This window comes from Procambarus clarkii, chromosome 18 (assembly GCF_040958095.1).
Source record: "Procambarus clarkii isolate CNS0578487 chromosome 18, FALCON_Pclarkii_2.0, whole genome shotgun sequence".
In the NCBI taxonomy this organism is placed as follows: domain Eukaryota; kingdom Metazoa; phylum Arthropoda; class Malacostraca; order Decapoda; family Cambaridae; genus Procambarus; species Procambarus clarkii.
Genome location: NC_091167.1, coordinates 26493239 through 26507253, shown reverse-complemented (window position 1 = coordinate 26507253; position 14015 = coordinate 26493239). Strand labels below are relative to the sequence as shown.

At 36.4% G+C, this 14015-nt stretch overlaps 1 protein-coding gene across 4 annotated transcripts in view; it reads right to left on the bottom strand.

Annotated features, from left to right (window-relative positions):
• LOC123754324 (mucin-3B) overlaps positions 1–14015 on the bottom strand; it is a 100808-nt gene that overhangs the window by 22150 nt on the left and 64643 nt on the right. Inside the window, exons 18-20 of one of the 4 annotated variants that reach the window (XR_006772376.2) lie at positions 13742–13825; positions 5801–5816; positions 1657–1768 (exon numbers count right to left, since the gene is read on the bottom strand). Coding sequence is in view for 2 of the 4 variants with exons in the window: in XM_045736623.2 (XP_045592579.2) it covers positions 5805–5816; positions 13742–13825 (96 nt within the window). In the remaining 2 variants the exon portion in view is untranslated. The remainder of the gene's footprint in view (positions 1–1656; positions 1769–5800; positions 5817–13741; positions 13826–14015) is intronic. The other 3 variants (XR_006772377.2, XM_045736623.2, XM_045736621.2) reach the window with 3 other exon arrangements.

Sequence of the window (14015 nt, the reverse complement as noted above, 5' to 3'; positions counted from 1 at the left end):
GAACCCAAGAGAGCCTGGTGAAGATACTAAGAGCCAGATTCAGACCAAATGCCAGATCCTAAGAAAGATAGCAGAGGTGTCCCATTCTGAACTAAAGCCAATCCCTGAACTGCAGGTGAATGGTAATACTGTATGCCAATAGCCATCCCACAAATCCTGGAAAATGAGCTAAGAACAGCTTGACACCAACAAGCAACCCTAGGATATGGTGGGCATCCAAATAAAAGTATTCTGGATAGAGACATCTAAGAGGAAATGAGGTGAAGCATCTCACTTGGGAACAGGAAAGACTCTGGACATCACCTACAGGGACAACCCTGTACAACAATTTGCAAGTGATGGTGTGGGGTACAGACATAGATGGTTGAGGTGGTTCCAAAGATACCAGGGAGTAAAACCTTTATAATAAGACTAGGTATCTGGACCAAGCATACTGAAAAGCTCTCAGACAGTGTATCACAATTACTCTCATCTGGCCATCCAGCTACAATATATGGAACATCTGTTATTTGCCAGAGAAGGTAAATTTTTTGTTAACAAATTATTATTTGTTGTTCAATAAAATATGATCCTAATGTAATGCATAATATAACACAATACAGTACAATATTTTTAATTCCAAAAGATATACTTGACCATCCAACCAGCCAGCTATGAATTCACTCATCCATTCCTTGTCTATCCACGCTCACCCATCTCACACTTACTCACACTCACATATTTAAGCAAACTTACCCCGCCTGTTCACTTGACCGGTGAATTTGAATATACTGTATTACTTCAGTTATTTCAAGCTTTATCCATCCCATTTCTGAACAAAAATATGGTACTGTATCTTTAAAATGCATAATCTCTGTCAGAGCACTTATTGTTAACATGACAGTATTATACTTCCAAAAGCTTCAGAATACAACTTAACTCTGGACTGTACAGTAGATGAGCATTATAATAAATTAACCTACTTAACCCTTACACTGCACCAATTGCTATGGGGTTTTTTTGCCCATTTGTTTTGTTAACTTTTTAAAGAGTTAATTACAAAGGGTTAACTTGACTGTAAAGGGTTAATTTACAGGAGAGCCACAGTGTTTTGTTTACAGAAAATGTTAATAAAACTTTGTATATGAATTATGACCACAAATAATATCATAATGTTACGTATATGATGAAAGTCAAGAAATTTCAAAGCTAGGAATGCAACTGAAGCCAATTAATGTACAGTAGTTTAGATTTTCAAGATTACACTGTACACAGTGATCACATATGCCTCCAATTACTACAATAAACTTAAAAAGATTCTTCAGTTTTTTTAATAATTGAACTGGTGGTCAAAGTGTTACTCACACACAAGTACAACAACAAGAGCTTCATTAAAATCTATTAATAAGACTACGGAGTAAGTTAGAGATATGATGAAAAATTCAACATAATAAGAGAAAAATTGTTTAAAAAATAAGAAAAAATAAATACAGGTGACTCGATGAAAATGTTCGTGAACAGAGGAGAATTATCCATCAAACAAGTCTCGTCTTAATTACTATGCTTAGATTTAGGATTTATTTTAATTTATCAAGCCAACTGCATAAATTTTATCCAATATTTAAAATGAACACGTGAGTAGTTAAAATACTGAAGAAAAAAATCAGCCATACTTACAGATCTTGAACAAATCAATCCCATAAATTTTGACACTTGCCCCACAAGGACTGGAGAGGTGGCCACATGTGGAATCTTGTCCAGACATTTCTGCCACTCATCATCTCCAAACCTTCAAGTGTTAAAAACTCTGAAGTGACACTTGTAGAAGTACTTTGAGTGCTACTCTAGCTATCCAGTAAGTGAATCAGTTGGTGCTTGTTTGAACAAGAAAGAAGCGTGTGTAAAGCACAAGTTGTGACTCGGTAAGCATGCACAAGCAGGGTAGGTGGACGAATGGTGCAACACACAAGTAGACAAATGTGTTATCCCACTAAAATTGCTTTGGCCAAATGGACATTAGCTCATTCATCTTGTCAGTCTGAACTTTATAACAGTAAAGTGTTTGTGTTGTCTAACATTTGTCTTTCTGAGAGTTCGATCTCCTGTAACTAATTTTTAAATCTCATTTGACTAGTTATATGCTTGGCTAGCCATACAGTGTCATAGCATGGCTGTTTTAATTCTTTATTTGCAGGATCAATAAATAATAACTCTCTTCTCTAGGAACAAAATCATATTCAACTTCAAACATGAAACTGATGTAATTAAATTACCCAATTAAAAATTTGGTAATTTATTATTTTTAATGAGCATCCCTAATTAAAAATTCCCATAGATTAACAAGACAATGTTGCCTTGTGATAAATACAGCAAATATAAAATAATAAATAAGTAGAACAATCATTCCACATATTTATTAAATACTGTATACTATACACAACTCTCAACTGATAACATTTAAACTTCTTAAAAAAAAAAAAAAGGTTCCCCTAACTTGAATGCTCAAGGTGTACTAATACTCTAAAAGTGAATACATTTCTCAACAATGTTTTGGGTTTAACCACTGTGCTGCGTCAACCAAGAAATCTTGTTCAGAGACTTGAGCTCTTATTTTCTAATTACTGTATACTATATTTTAACGTGTTCATCACTCTTTGTGTTTTGAAATGAAAACGGTAGAGTTTGGAAACATTTTGACAAACTTTACAGGAACATTTATAAAAACAACAATAATATGTCCTTAACTAAGTATGCAACCAAGTTTTTATGCACTATGAAGTTTTTGCCAAAAACAGGTGTGCACTGCAGGGGTTAAATAACTTTCTGAATTTAAAATGTTCAAAAAATATTATGAGAAAATACTGTAAGGTGAAAGATTAAAAAAATCTTTAAATGAATGAGATTAAAAAAATCCATTACTGTAATATAAATTAAAGTTATGTGAAAGCATATCTTTATACAGTATAGATGTACAGTATATGTCTACAGTTATAATTATAATAATAATTATAATAATTATTATTATTATTAATAAGAGGACAGGACCAAGAATAACAACCTTATAAGTCATTGAGTCTGGTCCTCACCACACACTCAGACCTTGACGAAGCACTCAGGAGAGTGTGAAAGACTATGTAAATTCCTGATATAAACTTCACATCTACAGTACACAAGTCTGGGTTTTTATCCTATGTTATTAAGTCTGTGAGAAGACATTACCATTACTAATTATTATTATTATTACTATTATTCTTGGGAACAGGAAGCCACCTCTGTATCTATGTATGCAACTACCAAAGTGTATTTACAGAATGAGAGCTACTTTTGTGTTTCATCTTCCCAGCACTTTGTTATATAATGCTTTGAAACTAGTGACAGTTTTGGCCTCCACCACCTTCTCACCTAACTTGATCCAACCATCTACCATTGTCTGTGAAAATCTTCTCTCTATATCCACGGCAGCTTTGTTTAGCGAGCTTAAATCAATGACCTCTTGTTCTTGAAGTTGCAGGTCTCAAGAATTCTTCTTTATCAATTTTATCAATTCTCACTGAATTGGTGATGAGGTAACCTCAGCAGACTGCCTTCCACCATGTACTCTAATGTACCTAATGTCTTGGCAGAGTTTCGAGCTTCTGAGCCATCCATTAGTGTATGAACACTGCTCAAGTGGTGCTGTGTATCTTTATTGCACATTTTGATTCAGACTGCCTGCCCTGCCAGTTAATCAAACTTTATGATTCAGACAAACCCAAAACGGATAACGGGCATATTCGGATATGTGGTGTCCGTAAAGCATGTGGTTGTCTGTACATGATTTGCTTTTCCTTTTTGTGCTAAAACTAACACAGAAATTTCATCAAACCTAACCTACCTAACTTAACTAACTCAGTAATTCATGTTCTTATTATATTAATGTTAATTCAAATAAACTAAATTGAAAAGAAATATTTGAAAATAAAAATCACTGCCTGTTAGACAAATCTGGCCTTGCATACTAGACCAAGTAGTGTGTTCTGACTATTAGGCACAAGAAACCAACCCTTCCCCCCCCCCCACACACACACACACACTCACACAGATATATATACTCTAGGCTTGTATCGAGGTCTCTCCCAGGTTGAATTACTGTACTGACATTACCCAGGATGCAACCCTACAACAGTTGCTTGACTTCTGGGTACCTATTCACTGCTAGGTAAACAGAGGCATTAAGTTAAAGGAAATGCGAGTCAGGAAACAATGATGCAAAGTATTTCAAGAGAAGGTATTTTTTGCCACACCTGCTGGAAACGTCAAGTGGAGGCATTATATGGATGAATGTAGAAAACAGAACTATTAAATGTTTATAAAATTATGGGATACAAATTATTTCACACAGATAGCAAGATTAGAGATGGGGAGTGTCATAGTCATATATGTCAGTTAAAATTGTAAATGCAGTGCCAAAGATCAAAATTGAGGTATGCACCAACTATTGGTAAGAATTCAATAATAGGCCTAATAATAAACCACCGAACTTCAACAAAATGGAAGCAAGGCATATATGGGCAGAAATATCTAGGACATCTAGGCTAAACAATGTTTGTGTCATAGGTGACTTTAATTTTTGTTGAATAAACTGGACAAAGGAGTGAATACTCAAGCAAAGACCTTTTAGAATTAGTTGTCGACTTACCAACATATTAAGGATCTCGCATGGGAATTGTATTTTAGACTTAAGTGTTTAACAGGGGGAAACAAATAACATTGAATGAAAGCATAGAAGAACTCAAGACAAAACCGATCCAGGAACAAAGGGAAGCTAAACATACAGCTTATCTGCACACACGGAACATACCCTCGAAAGAGAACTCGATAAACACCTTCAAAGGACACCTGATCAACCAGGCTGTGATTCGTATGTCAGGCTGTGAGCAGCTGTGTTCAACAGCCTGGCTGACTAGACCATCAACCAGGAGGCCTGGTCAGAGACCGGGCCACGGGAACCTTGATCCCTGAAATCAACGCAAGATTACCTAGAGAACAAATGATTAAGTCCTGGAGCAAACTGCCAAGTAATTGCAAATGCAGTGGGAACTGCTAAGTACATACTAAACTTGAGCAGAGCTGGAAACTCTTGGTCAGCACCCAGTAAAGTCACAATACACAAAAGATGTGCCATACAAAGACAAGACACATTCCAAATAGCAAGTATCACTGCCATAGCAAGTACACAACAGAGTGAACAAAAAGACAATCTTTTAAAGATGCAAAACAAAGCATTTTTCTTTCTTTTTTCTGCTGGTTTCTATCAAAATAACATTAATTTATTACAAGTACAGTACTGCTTATAAACCAGATTAATTACTTGAAAAGAGCAACATATTGTAAAAGCATACAGCTCGTTTCCAGTAGACAATGGCTATAAGTATTGCATACCAAACTTAGTTCATTTGGAAAAATATAATTAATAATATTGCTGATTTCAAGGTGTTTCGAGTTTCAGGTATATACAGTATACAATAGTATAAATTCATGATTAGTGTAAAATTATGTAGGCTTATTCCACTCTATCATGTTGTGATAAAAGATAATGAATTTAGGCGTTGGCAACTTTAAATGATAAGCTGGAAGATGACAACACACACACATGCCACCATATATATAAAGCTCCCACACCAGATGACCACAACTTGACTTGCAAAACTTTATTTGCCAAACAGATGATACATAATGATGTTAGAAGAGCAATGAATTTAAGTTGGAAGACAGGAGGAAAGAAGGGAGGGAGGGAGGGAAGCCAACACCAACAGTAACACATGTGCTGCTTCTCTCTTACCTCTCTATGAGTGAATCTGAAAAAACACACAGTATCAAGATCAGTTAAGTGTATCATCATATTTTTTATATATATATGCTTATTTTATAACCCTAGAAGTGTCGGAAAATTATTTGTTGTTAAATCACAGTAGCGTAGCCAACTACATACCTAGTATGCTTTCTGTGATTACACTAGGGTGGTACAGAATTTTCTCATTTGCTAACATCTTTATATTTTCTTGTGGTAAAAGCTTTCAGAAAATTTCAGATATTTGTAGGAGTATGCAGCATGTTGGTTTGACTATTATGGAACTGGAGTAAACCTGAATATATTTTACAATATGGAAGGCAAAAGGGGCAACGAAGAGTAAGGCGATAATATATGTAATACAACACCCGGTGCTGCTTTATTATGAATGTGCCCACATGAAACCAAGTACAGTGGCGCCTCGGTTAACAAGTTTAATCCGTTCCGGTACCGAGCTCGTCATGTGGACTCGTCTTGTGAAACAACAACAAAACTGTCGTCAGAGGTGTCCGAGAACCAGCGGGAACGCTCGTTAATCGAGGGAAAGCTCGTCAGTCGAGACGTATTTTCTGCGAGTGGCTTGCTCATTACTCGAAATGCTCGTAACTGGAGCCGCTCATCACTCGAGGTTCCACTGTACAGGTGAAGAGAGTCCCTTACTACTCTCAACATTGAGCTTCCATAGATAATTAATGCCAATTGTCTACTATTTGATCCCACTGACTAATAACCTAAGCTAATAGATCTTTATAAATTTTCTAGAAAAGACAATGTATGGGGATATGTTTACAAATAAAAGTAGAATAAAGCAAAGGCAGGATTCAAATACTGTACTATATATCACACTGGAGAGTGGAATAACAGGCAAAAGAATAAACATGGAATTAGCATGGAACAGAATAAACAAACCAAAATATAACAATAAAATAAAAGTATAGAAAATGTATATAATACACTAATAATACTGTAAAGTGAACTATTTTTCTTTCCATTTATACCACTAATGACCTTTGAAGTAACATTCAAAAAATTTCTACAGGAGGTCCAGCAGGAAAATCACCTGGAGGAAAAGATGACAAATTATACGATGGAATGCACAACACCGACTCAAAAGACCACAACAAATACATACAACTCAGGATAGTGATAGGAAAGAATATTAAACTTATTCCTTGACATGAAACAATGTAAAGAAGTCAAAGACAAATACAAAAACCTAAAAGTACAAGCAGCAGAGTATGGAGGCACACTAGTACAACAGTCAGGAGAGAAGCCCTTCATAAACAAGACAGCAGCAGCAGCCCAAGGTAAATATACACAAGCCCTTTGACAAAATAATTACTATAGGTACTATAATTTTAGGAGGATGAGTCACAATAGTAGGCTGGAAGAATTTACTATGAGCAACACTATTTACCGTTTACATGGGGGCTTCTGTCTCTGTTGGCTCTGATCAAGACAAGAAGCTGGAGGCTTGTGAAAGCCACCAGTTTCATGTCCTATTTTCCTACTATTTCTGAGAATTTTTTCCAGCTTAACTTTTAACTGGGGCATTTACAGCTACTGCAGAAAGTGATTTTATGGGTTCATTGCCCTTTGGTGCAAAGGCCTCTTCCGATATGTTCAACAGTGTTATTTGCTAAACATGAAGCTGTTGCCCCTTTTGAGATATATACTCGACTTTCTATGGTAGTAGTTTGCATTCATATCTATTAATTTGTTCAGTATTTTAAATATCTAGATAAGATCAGCTCTGTCATGTCTGGTTTGTTATGCTGCTAGTCCTGAAGCCTTCAACCTTTCATGGTATGGGAGATGATTTAGTTCTGGGATTTTTTTTTCTTCTCTGCATTCAGCTTTTTCCAAACCAGTTTTGTCCTTCTGAAGGCACGGTGTCTTAAGGTACATAATGCTTTCATCTTTTCAATTTTTGTCACATCTCCAAATGGAGTGGCCCCTTGGGAATACCACCTCATTTAATATTTTATCTTCAAGTTTTGTCTCTGCTAGTACAACAATATCTGGTATCTCAAGTTATATCATTTAACTCCAGTATTTCTTGCTTCACCCCATCAATGTTTGTACTGTATACACAATTTTCAGGAACATGTTCCCTCCACCTCTCCTTCCTCTAATGACTTTGTTGGTTTGCTTTTATGTGCCATTTCAAAAGCTTCCCTATCACCTTGTATAAAAAAATTCTTTCTTTATTCCAACCCTTATTTAAACATTTTGCTTAATCAAGGTTTAATCTGAGCTTTTCCCTGTTTTCCTTTGAAAGATCTTGTCCTAATGACTGTAGTTTCCCATCCTAATCAATTTGCAATTTCATGGTATTCCTAAGCACTGCTGTTATTTGTTTCAATCCATTTAATATCACCTTTAATGGGCAATTCTTATCTTTTACATACAGTGGAACCTAGATTGACGAATGCCCCTCTTTACGAATTTTTCAGTTTACGAGCTCAATTTCTTTGTAAAATTTGACTCGGTTTACGAGCTTTGCCTCGCTTTGCGAGTTTGTTGATACATGTATGGGCCGACCGAGCACGTGGCATGCTTGCACATTACCAGTGTTTCCCACCTAGTGACGACCACGCTTGAATTCTTTGTCAAGAATTTCATTGTTTTTGTACATTTTTGGTTTCCGTACATAAAAGTTCTTATTACATATCATGCCATGGGTCTTTGAAAGCGTTTCAGGGACCACCATTTGTGAAAAAGCAAGGCTATTGCATGAAGATCTTATAAAAGAAAACCCCTGGAACGAGTGATGCAGATATAAAAGCATTTAAGGAGAGTTAACACTTTAGTGCGCGCGGCACTCATGAAAAAAAAAAAGCGCCTTGTGCGCACAGCTTTCTGGGCGCTCAAGCGTAAACACAAAAAAGTGTATAATCTTTTCACGCTCCTAACATCAATTCTCGAGCTACGTTTTTCATTTTGGTATCAATGCGTTGGCAATAAAATTCTCTACAAGATCATATGCATAAAATGTCACCAAAGCATTTGATATTCCACCACGAAGTAAATAAACACGAAGATGACTCGCCGTGACACCCAAACAGGAAGTAAATGTTCATACTCTTTCGTTTGTTGCCAGCCTCACAGTCATCCTACAGCGCTTATTTTAATATCACTGAACTCGCAATAAAATTCCCCACCCAGACATATGCCTATCAATGTCTAATTATATTCCGCACGAGTGTGGGAACTGGGCGAAGCGTTAGCCGTGATTTCAGCAGCGACGACACTGTTGTGATGCAGCGCTTTGAAAGTTTATACTTATTTCACTGTCCTGACATCATTTCTTGAGCTACGTATTTCATTTTTATAGCAATGTGTTCGCAATAGAAAGTTTTATATATAACAATAGAAAGTTCTATAAGAACACGAGTAGAATTGGCCAACAGAGCGTCAAATAAATTTGCGGCGAATAAAATCTTACGGGTGTTTGTACCCGTGAGCGTAAAAAGTTTTTACTTTGCTCATGTTTTTTCAAGTTTATACTTGTTTCACACCGTTTTTTTTGTTTGTATAGTGTTCGGAATAAAATTCTCTACACAGACATATGCATATAAATGTAGAATCATGATCGCGGCCAACACAAGAGTGTGTGGAGTGGGCGATTACCCTCGTTGTGTCACCAACTCAATAGTCTCTCCTCTAAGTTACAATACATTGCCATTTTCTCAAATAGGCACTGTGCCTATTAGAGAAAACAAAAATTTAATGGCAAACATATTCATACAAACCCCAAGTCGATCGAGTAGTAAATACCCACTATAACACTGTCCGTAAATTTACGTCGTGATCCGACAAGCGCTTATCTAAACCGCCCGTAATTCCAAGTGGAAACTCCAGGAAAGTGTTAAGGAGAGCAAGGGATAGTTTGAGAAATTTAGAAAAAGAATTGGTATTCATAGTGTTGTGAGGCATGGGGGAAAACAAATGTCTAGACAGATTCTTAGTAAGACAAGCAAGCAGTGAGCCACAACCAGGTTCTAGTAGTGTACCTGCAAAATTACCTGCAAAATGTAGGAGAGGGAGTAACCCTGAGAAATCATCACTGCCTGATGCTATAAAGGAAGGAGACTCCCCTTCCAAACACTAACACCTCTCCTCTTACCCCCCCTCCTCACCGTCTTCTATACGCCAACAAGAGTCCTCAGTAAAGGTAAGATATAACTTGTACAAACTGTAGAACAGGTACAAAATATTTGTAGTATTATGTATAAAATGTATTTTGAAGTTAACATTTTTGGGAGTGTTAAACTAATTAATAAAATTTACATAATTTTTTACGGGAAAATTCGTTTCGGTTTACGAACCGTCTCGGGGGAACGGATTAAATTAAAAAACAGAGGTACCACTGTATTTGCCTATCCTCCTAAAATCACTGACAATTTCCTTTGTTGTGAGGCCTTATGCTAAATGTACTATTTCTCAATTACTTTTCATCTTTTGCTGCTCTGTCCACCACCCTAGACGGTATCTCCTTTTCCTTGCAATCAAAAATTATTATGGACTTATTCCTATCTATCATATTTTGTACTAATTTACTTGTTGTAGCTAGTTCTTTCCTAATTGCCTGTCTAATGTCTGTTCCTGACTGCTCATTTCTGCTTTTGACTTCGTTACACACACACACACTTCTTCAATTGTTTCTCTTTTTTTTACAACTTGCGTATGTTCTTTCATGTCCATCATGCACCTTTCAAATCCTTTAGCAACCTTCATCTGAGCTGCCCACTAATTTTATCTTAGCATACCTTACCTAACTTAAGACTTTTAGACCATATACTTCTATCACTTTGTCAACTTCAAATTCTTCCCCCTTACCTTTTATTTTCTCCTTTTCTTTCAAAATACAGTATCTTTAATTTGTCCCACCTGTTTCCTTATTGTATCAGTCAAGCTGATGACTACTTCCTTTTCGTGCTCCAAAATACCTTCTTGTACAAATTTGGTTGTTTATTTTCCAACATGCAATCTTTTGGAGTACTGTATCTTTGGAGTACTTCATCAGACAGTGAAGACATAAGTACTTAGTCCTATGTTCTGGTAATTTTGTTAGAGAAGTATCTTTACTGCCTTTGCTAGATACACAAAAGTATTAACATATACTAACCACATTATGCATCTCTCTCAATCCAGTTGTATTAGTTTTTTATTTCCATGAAACTTATGTAACCACTGTATACTAAAGAAAAGATATATACAACAAATACACACCAATCTAACTGGCTGGATTATGAAAGCTATTTAATAACAGAACATTGCAGTTTAAAACACCAGAACTTAACAGCCAGTACTACCATGTCTCATGTCAAAATATACAGTATGTATAAAAAGAACAGAACAGAGAAGAATGTGAAACAAAACTATAAATAAAATAACCTTAAACTACACTGAAGAATTTGAACAATATAATTAAAAACAAGAATATCCTTTAATGACAACATTTCTCTTAATATGTTATATTACAGAACATTATTATTTTCTTAATGACATTCACACAAAAATTTATTCAAATACTAAAGACACTGCACACTGCCCAACAAGGAGAAAATTTAATAGCAACAGAGGAATCTAGGGTTCAATCATGCATATAAGGAAACAAAGCAATTAAGTACAAGAACATGGAGAAACTACAGAAATAACATAAAGAGCAGAGGAAGATACCAGAGGGCTAGGAATGAGTACCTCATTGTGAGGAGAGAAGCAGAGACAGTAAGAAAATAACATAGCAAGTAAAACCAAGATCCAACTAAAACTGCTCCACAGTCACTTCACAAGGAAAATAGCAGTAAACTGAGAAAAGAGAACAGATACATAGAAAATGACAAGGTGTGTAAAGAACTCAACACGAGGCTTCATGAGGTCTTCAAAATACAGCAAGAAGTCCCTGTACTGAGAGAGGTGGTGGTAAACCAAGCAACCTTGGAAGAATTTGAGTTTACCAGAGATGAAGTTTAACAGAATCTGTTGGAGCTGGATGTGACAATGGCTGTTGGGCCTGACAATCTCACTGTGGATACTAAAAGATGGCGTAGAAGCACTGTGTGCCACTCTCCATGGTGTATAATAGGTCACTAGAAACAGGACTTATTGGAAAGCTGGAATGAAGTCCCAATATACAAAACGGGTGACAGGCAAGTGGTACTGAACTACAGGTTGGTTCCCTACCTTGTATATCATGCATGATGATGGAGAAGATTATGAGGAAAAAGCTTGTAGAACATCTGGAGAGAAGGAGCATTGTAACACCTCCAGCAAGGGTTCAGGGATGGTAAATTGCACCTCACAAGTTTAATAGAATTATATAACCAGGGCACAAAAATTGGGCAAGAAAGAGAAGGGTTGGCAGACTGTATTTTTTTGGATTGTCAGAAAGACTTTGACACAGTACCTCTTAAAAGGCTGGTACAGAAGTTGGAGAAATGGGCAGGAATAACAGGTAAGGCACTCCAGTGAATAAAGGAGTATCAAAGCAATAAAAAACAGAAAGTTGCTCTGAGGGAAAAGACCTCAAAGTGGTGAGATGTTACAAGCAGCCCCACAGGGCTCTGTACTTGGATCAATCATGTTTCTGATATATATAAATGATCTACCTCTCAATGCTTGCTGATGATGCTAAAATTGTGAGAAGGATAAAGACAGAGGAAGATTGAGAGACTACAAGACGTCCTGGACGAACTGAAGGAATGTCTAGCAAATGGTTACCAGAGTTTAACTCAAGTGTAAAATAATGAAAATAGGTGAAAGAAGCAGGAGAATGAACACATGGTACCACCTGGAAGGTGAAAACCTTCAAGAACCAGGTAGAGAGGCAGATCTGGGGTTGATATCACACTGAACCTGTCCCCAGAAGGCCACATCACAAGGATATCATCAGAGGCTTATGCTAGGTTGACCAACATAACCACTACTTTTAGAAACTTGTATAAGGAATTATTCAGAACCTTGCATAGCATGCATGTCAGACCAATCCTGGAGTATGCAGCTCTAGCCTAGAGTCCATGGCTAGTTAAACACAAAACAAAGCTAGAAAAGATTCAAAGGTATGCCACCAGACTAGTCCCAGAGCTGAGAGGTATGAGTTAAGAGGAAAGGCTACGGGAATTAAACCTCATGTCCTGGGGAGACAGAAGAGTTAGAGGAGATATGATCATCACCTACAAAATACTCAAGAGGAATTGACAGGGTAAAGAAAAACTATTTAGCATGGGTGGAACATGGACAAGGAAAGACAGTTGGAACTTAGGTCACAAATGAGCCACAGAGACATTAGTAGGATTTTTTTCAGTGTCAGTAGTTAATAAATGGAATGTACTAGAAAGTGATGTGGTGGAAGAAGACTCCATTCACAACAGTTTCAAATGTAAGTATGATGGAGCCCAAGAGGCTCAGGAACCTCTTCACCTTCAGGACAGGTTCCTGTACACCTCAGTTACTGTCAGGACTGATGAAAGAGAGGCATAACCAAAGAGCCAAAGCTGAATCCCCCACAAGCATAACTAGATGAGTACAACTATGTAAATACAGCCTGAAAAATACATGTTAAAAAATCTATATTGTACCTTCATTGATAAGTGTGAATCAAGCCCTCAGAGTAAGCACCATCATATAGTACACTCAAAACTATTAAGCACTCTTTGCCATTATTTTGCTCTCTCACACAAACTAAATCCCTCACATCCACACTTCTCACAGGAAAAAAAAGTAGTGTCGCTGGAAAACTCTCATGTCTACACACAATAATTTCTACCGAAAAGCACCCTATATATTTACTAATATATTTTTAAACAGGTCATAGGTTTACATTTTAAATTTCACATAATATAATAACAAACTAAACATAAAGAGCACGATCAAAGAGGCTTTGTTACAGGAGAAAATATAAATGCATGAAAATCACTGTGTACATACCTCATGCAGAGCCTTTGCTTCATATAAGTTGTGATTTGAGAATTTAAAACCAAAAGTATTGTTCAGTGATGGGCCATCAATAGACTGGAAGAATAAATTGAACAACTTAATCATCATTGAGTGAGAATTTTATTTAACTTATAGAACATCTGAAATTAAATAATAAGTTTTGCCCTGAGAAATGACAAAGCAATGAATTACAAATTCATCTTTATTGAACTCTTTGGCTGCGATATTTGAATAACATTGAAAATTCGTTACAATTGCTTTACTG